Source organism: Pristiophorus japonicus, chromosome 4, assembly GCF_044704955.1.
Source record: "Pristiophorus japonicus isolate sPriJap1 chromosome 4, sPriJap1.hap1, whole genome shotgun sequence".
In the NCBI taxonomy this organism is placed as follows: Eukaryota; Metazoa; Chordata; class Chondrichthyes; family Pristiophoridae; genus Pristiophorus; species Pristiophorus japonicus.
The window spans coordinates 248,700,533-248,707,250 of record NC_091980.1 but is presented as its reverse complement, the minus strand read 5'-3'; the positions used below and the strand labels follow the sequence as shown (position 1 = coordinate 248,707,250).

The 6,718-nt window shown below is 48.7% G+C and overlaps 1 protein-coding gene across 1 annotated transcript; it reads left to right on the top strand.

Moving 5' to 3' along the window:
* The first annotated feature begins 1,428 nt into the window (after positions 1 to 1,428).
* On the top strand, positions 1,429 to 5,012 carry LOC139262760 (zona pellucida sperm-binding protein 3-like). Its single transcript, XM_070877912.1, has 8 exons — positions 1,429 to 1,614; positions 2,615 to 2,730; positions 2,810 to 2,913; positions 3,002 to 3,179; positions 3,268 to 3,394; positions 3,475 to 3,563; positions 3,645 to 3,766; positions 4,978 to 5,012. Exons 1-8 carry the CDS (start codon positions 1,429 to 1,431, stop codon positions 5,010 to 5,012), a joined length of 957 nt encoding a protein of 318 aa, XP_070734013.1.
* The last annotated feature ends 1,706 nt before the right edge of the window (positions 5,013 to 6,718 follow it).

Sequence of the window (6,718 nt, the reverse complement as noted above, 5' to 3'; positions counted from 1 at the left end):
TTAAAGGCGTATTGTTTAAACCGACACTGATGAGGCCAATGATTGCCCCCACAACGCCAACAGGGTGAAGTCTGATTCGTACCAGTTGGCGGACTCTGAGCAGCGACAAGTTTCACATAAGCAGTCGAGTAGGCCCTGCCAGAAAACGACACAATCTTGTTTACAGTACCTGCCGTGGAGCTCTGACTCTTCGATGATATCTGCTTCAAATTATCATCAGTTGTCATGCATGCCTCGGCAGTCGCGATGGCCTTTCTCAAATCCAGCTTTTCTTCGGTCAATAACTTCCGAAGAATCACATCAGGGTTGATGCCTATCACTAAGAAATCTTGCAGCGTCTTCAACACGTTCCCGAACTTACACGGCTCAGCAAGACATGGTAGGTCAGCGATGAATCCCGACACATCCTGGCCCTCAGCATGAACATGCGTATAGAAGCGATAGCGTGAGATGATGATCCCGTCTTTTGGCTTTAGATGGTCACGCACCAAAACACACAAATCTTTGTACTCTTTGTCCGTTGGACTTAAAGGCGAGAGAAGGTTCTTCATAAGGCCCTAAATTTCCGAAGCACAAACGGTGAGGAAAACCGCCCTGCGCCGAATTGCGTCAGCCTCTCCCTCCATTTTGTTGATCACAAAATACTGATCCAGGCGGTCGATAAAAGCCGCCCAATGCTCGCCCTCTGCAAATCTCTCCAGAATTCCAATAGTGTCCATTGTACATGCGAAGGTTCTTAAGTTACCTCGCCAAATATAATGACTCAAGAGTCTTGTTACTGTAAACGGCCTCAGGTGCAAACCTGACCCAACTTTATTCATGCCCAAAGTACCCGCATGACACAGTACCCACGCTTATATACCAGTGACCGCGCACACGCACGTACAGCCTGATGACCTCCAACAGCGGCGCCCCCTGGTATCTGGTGACCCCAGGCATCAATACATAACAACTTGATTATTGGTTCAACTTAAAATAGTTGTGGTGCTGATTTCTGTCAGGTGACACCGGGCCATTCACTGCCACTCCTATTGGTCCAATTTACATCGGTCCGCCTGGCAATAAATCCATCCGTTCTGTCATTGGGTAGAAATTGTGGAGATTGGGGCCGGTTAATTGGCTCAATGTTGCTGCTTCTGGTATCATTGGTGTCAGGTGACTGCAGCTTGTGTGTATAAAAGGTACTGGTTGGGGGCTGCAGGGATAGTTGAGTGGTTTGGGATCATGGGGGATTGTGTAGTGAGGGCACTGGTCCCAGTACTGCTGTTAGTTGGGGTTGTTTGCCCCTCTGATATTTGGCGACAGTTTGGAGGCCAGAGGTTTCCATGGAGAAGAGTCAAGGCCACCCCTGGGGCTCAGACAGTCCCTCCCTTTGGTTCACGTCTCCGTGTGTCTGAGGGGCGCAGTGTGTTCCCACTGCACACTGTGATGGTGCAGTGTGGGGAGCACAACCTGCTGGTCAGGGTACACATGGATTTATTTGGGACCAGGCACCTGGTTAAAGCTGCTGACCTGACCCTGGGGGCAGTAGGTTGTCGGCCAACTGGGATCGACTCTCTGAACCGCACCGTCCTCTTTGACTATGGGCTCCATGAGTGTGGCAGCTCAGTGAAGGTAATGTGATTCTTCAACTCTTGCTCTAAGCTTGGTGTCTGGATCAGTCCCCACTCTTCACTCCAACTCTTGGTGAGAGGGCATTGATGAGGGGACTCCTGTCTCCTGCTTTTAAACCTCAAACTTGCTTTGGAATTGTGCATTGTGCTTTGCTTTAACTGGTTTTCCCTAGTCTCTCCAACCTTGTGATCTCACCCCTATTGGCCTTGTGTATTCACTTGGGTTTGTCCAAACGTTTCCTGTGGTATATCCTGTCTCGTGGATATTCAGGTCACTGGGGAGTCAGTTTAGTGGTTATTTCCCATATTTAGCTTTATTTTCCATACTTCCTGTTTTTGAATACCTGGGAGCCTGGATTAAATGAGACTTAAATCTGGAGGTCTATTCATTGCCCCAAATTATTGGCAACTTTTGGCACACTTAATTGTTAAAGACTTTCATTTCTATAGCACCTTTCACAGCCACTGTATATCTCAGTGCTTTACTGCCAGTGAAGTACTTTGTGAAGTGTCGTCACTGTTGTGGGAAATGTAGCAGCCAATTTGTGCACAGCAAGCTCCCACTAACAGTAATGTGATAATGACCAGATCATCTGAATGTGATGTTCATTTGAGGGATAAATAGTGGCCCAGGACACTGGGAGAACTTCCCTGCTACTCTTTGAAATAGTGCCATGGGATCTCTTTTGTCCACTTGAGTAGGTGTGGCCTCTGCTTAATGTCACATGTGAAAGATGACACCTCAGACAGTGCAGCGCTCCCTCAGCACTGCACTAGGGTTTCAGCTAGCTTTTTGAGCTCTAGTCTCTGCAATGGGACATGAACCCACAACCTACTCGCTCCGAGGCGAGGGTGCTACCCACTGAGCCACTCCACTTTTCTGTTGAATTGATTTTGCTCTGCTGCTTGAACTCTTTCCCCCTGCATTAACTGCAGAGGCTGCACAACCTCCCTTCTGAACACTAAGAACTATGTTCTTAATTTCTGAATCTGATTTTCAGATGGCTGGAGATTTCCTGGTCTACACCACACACCTGAACCACACCCCCAAGGCTCATGGATCTGTCATTGTGCGAACTAATGGTGCTGTCGTTCCCATTGAGTGCCGCTATTATAGGTAACCATTGAGTGAATGAAAACTCAATCTAATGCATGTTCTCTGACTCTGTCCTAAAATGGCACACTTGTCTTTCCAGGAGGGGCAATGTGAGCAGTAACCCGATCAAGCCCACCTGGATCCCGTTCAGCTCCACCAAGTCTGGAGAAGGGCTTCTGTCATTCTCTCTGCGCCTAATGGCTGGTATGTGCTGGGTGGATGGGTAGTGATTTCCTGTCACCCACTGGGAGTTGCAGCCACTGTCTCCAACCCTTGTTCTCTTGTCCTTCAGATGACTGGCTTACAGAGCGCACCACGACTGTCTACTACCTGGGTGACCTCATTCACATTGAGGCCTCTGTTTCAATGACCAACCACATGCCCCTGAAGCTCTACATTGACCGCTGTGTTGCAACGTTGAGCCCAGACAAGGATTCCACCCCAAGTTACAGCATCATTGACTACAATGGGTAAGGAGCTCTCTTCTTTCTATAGCTGGTCCCGTCTCAATGGCTTCACTTGATTCACTCCATGGCCTGTGTTTTAATCTTTCTTCAGTTGCCTCCTGGACAGCAAAGCTGAGGACTCCTTCTCAACCTTCCTGTTGCCAAGAGACGAGCGTGAGCTGGACAAGCTCCACTTTGACCTGGATGCGTTCCGTTTCTTTGGCGATGACCGTTCCTTGGTAAGAGGAAGCTGCCCATTGTGTTCTTCTTGTTGGGAGGGAGTCACTGAATAACGGCTGGTGTTGAATGTGTCCCTCAGATTTTCCTCACCTGTCACCTGAAGGTTGCTGCACTAGATCAGAGAGATTCCATGAGCAAAGCTTGTACTTTCCAGAAGCTGCAGAATGTGTAAGTTCCCCCTCTCTCCCTCAGCGATGTGTTGTGTGAAGTGATGCCCAACCTGATTGTTACACTGATTGTCTTGTTTAGCTGGGCCCCATTGGAAGGATCGAACAATGACGTTTGCGCCTGTTGTGATTTGGGTGACTGCGGTGCCACGAGGGAGTTGGGCTTTCCTTCCAGAGGAAGGAGGGACCTTGTACCTGAAGCTGGTAGGACATTGATCCTCTAGATGTTGGAGGTCCCCCTTTACCCTCTCTAACTGGAATGTTTGATATTGCAGGGAGTGATGCTGAATTGAAGTGGGAGGGTGAGGCCTCACTTGGACCCCTGGTCATTCTGGACACTGATGTCACTGACCTGGCAACTGAGTCCCTTACTGAGGTTGGGCAACGGATGCAGGAGAGGTCTCCAGGAGGTGAGTGAACCACTACTAGTTTCCATGTCCCCCTCAGTATTTCCTTCAGTAACCATTGGTTTCTCATTGCTCTTTAGGTGTGGAGTCTGAGGTGGTCCTGATGCTGGCCCTGACTGTGACAGCTGTCTCTCTGATCTCTGCTGCTTTGATGGCCTTGTTCCTGTACAGGAAACACAAGCAGACCCAGTTCAACTAGTTATCAAATGGTCAATAAAGCAGTGATTAGTGTACCTTATGCCTAATTGTCCATCTCCTGTCCACACATGTAAAATATGGAGCTGTTTACACTCAGTAACCCTCTCTCAGTTCTGTGTTGGTGTAACTGATCCAGGTAACTAGTGCCATAATGGCTGATAAAAGCTTATCCAGGGATTGGTGGTGACTATGGTAACTGCCCAGCCTTCCCTGTGCAGGTTCATGAGCTCCAGGTGAGTGGAACTGGCCTGAGGGCTTGGTGCTCATTCCAAGTTATTCCATTGGCTCCCTTTCACAAGGACTCTATTCCAGTTTGAGGTCAATTGACCATCCCTAATCGGGTTGACACTTTTTTTTTTTTTCTTTACTTCCCACTCAGTTTGATGAGCTCCAGCCCTGTTTTGACCACTTGTGCACTAGAGCTTCAGGTAGGGACTAATACTGTCTTCCATAACAATGTGTTCAAATGCCCTGCCACTCGTGCTCGGTGATATAAATGGTATCATTTCCTGTAGTCCATAAGTGAAGTTCCCCCAGCTGCTGTTTAAGCTGGAATTATTCCCATGACCCACGAGAGCAGCAAGAAGTGATCTTCTGTCCCTGTTCATGCTCTGATGTGGGAGCGTTTGGTCCTGGAATAAACAAACCCTTCCAAGTGTGGGATCATTCCACTGTGTCTCCTGTCCTGGATCTGGCTTTGTGGACTGGGACACAAATGGGCTTGCAGCATTTCTGACCTGGGCTCAATTTGCCCTTCATGTAGGTGTGGTTTGTTGCTGCAGTTTCTCGCTTGCCTAATTCACCCTGCAGTGGAAATGGAGCAACTGGGTGCCAATGGGAGCTAGCACTATTCAGAGCCCTAATATACAGCTGAGTTTGGCTGCATCTTTTTCCCTGGGTGAAGGGGAGGTCTTGAGCTTAGCTGGGAATCAAATGGTGCCAGAGGTTGGGGTTTGAACTAATTGGCATCTCCCTCGCTGGAGAACGGCAGAGAAGGAGCTTCTAACAATCACTCCCCTATTCTTCCCCTGAGGGGGTGAGTGGACCCTCTCCCTCACTGAGCTTCTCCAATGCCAGCTCTCTGACTCCTCTCTTCCTGCGTGGGAACAAGGTGGGCTTCTTAAAGGAGCCTCCAGTGTCGCTGCCCCCTATTGGGGCGTTAGTGTCTCAGCCTGCAACAGTCGCAGAAGCTCACGGATGGGTGCCCAAAGAAATTCAGTACAGACTGAGAATAGCCTTAAATATAATCCGCAATGTACAGGAGTAGGGATTAGATTGGAACATGGGCTGTTCTAACTTGAGCGGCAGTACACTGGGGAGGGGAAGCTCAGTACAGGATCAGTTGGTTGAGTTAGAAACTCACGGACAGGCGATGGTGCTGGAGGTGGGCTGCCTCTACAGGTCCCTGCTGCTTGATGCTCTGTTTTCTGGTTTGCCCACTGTCTCTCTCCTGTACATGCCAACAATACCTACTGAAAGGAAGAGTTTCATTTTTTAAATTCTGAAGAAAAACAAAACCTTCACCATTTTCAGGATCTAGTAAATCGAGGAGGAGTTAAACCTTACTGCACTAAATCGGGACTCTGGTCAGACCAGCAGAGCTTTCTCCAAGAATTGAACAAAACTGTCTTGTGTATAAAGAGTCAGACTGAACACTTAGCTTAAAGTAAAGTGTGACCTTAGTCTTTTATTGCAGGTCTCCAGTGTGCCTTGCCAACCTGTGAGGCCTCCTTAAATATCTCTGCTCCCAAGGGATAATGGGATCAGTTGGGATTCCAGGGGCTGAGCCCTCTGGTGGCTGTACAGATTAAATACATGTTCAGATATACCACTCCCCATTCCCCTGCCTCCCCTCCCAAAAAGTCAATCGTGTAACTATTTACAATGAGTCGATCTGCGGCCCTTTTTGCCCAGGTTGATTGTCTTGGTGTGAATCATTTGTTTGGCCCTTGCTGGTCTGCCTGGTGTGTTGGGCCCTGCAGGGCTGCTGTGGATCATGGGTTCTGCTGCGTGGTCAACTGTGGTGTCTGTTGCCACGTGTGTTGGGGGTCAAAAAAGGTAGGGTCCAAGCTGGGTTGCTAATGATAGTCCGTGAATTTGAGTTTGATTTGGTCCAAGTGTTTCCAGTGACTGAGTCAGTTTGATGCTAAACACCCTGCTCCCCTCTTTGGCCACAACAGTGCTGGGAAGCCAGTTGGGTCCTTCTCCATAACTCAATACAAATACAGGATCATTGATTTCAATCTCACATGACATATTTGCGCTATCATGGTATGCACTTTGTTGGATCTGCCTGCTCTCTACCTGTTCATGTCGATCAGGGTGAACTAACGAGAGCCTTGTCTTAAGTGCTCTTTTCATGAGCAGTTCAGCAGGTGGGATCCCAGTGAGCGAGTGGGGTCTCGTGTGGTAGCTAAGCAGGACTCGGGCTAGGCGAGTCTGCAGTAAGCCTTCAGTTACCCTCTTCAAGCCTTGCTTGATGGTTTGCACTACTTTCTCTGCCTGACCATTGGACGCTGGTTTAAATGAGGCAGATGTGACATGTTTGATC

Bases quoted from the DNA above. Each gene is read 5' to 3' on its own strand.
- LOC139262760 (XM_070877912.1), top strand. From the start codon at position 1,429: ATGGTGCAGTGTGGGGAGCACAACCTGCTGGTCAGGGTACACATGGAT. The intron at 2,731-2,809 runs GTAACCATTGAG...TTGTCTTTCCAG, and splicing joins ATTGAGTGCCGCTATTATAG to GAGGGGCAATGTGAGCAGTA. The intron at 3,180-3,267 runs GTAAGGAGCTCT...ATCTTTCTTCAG, and splicing joins AGCATCATTGACTACAATGG to TTGCCTCCTGGACAGCAAAG.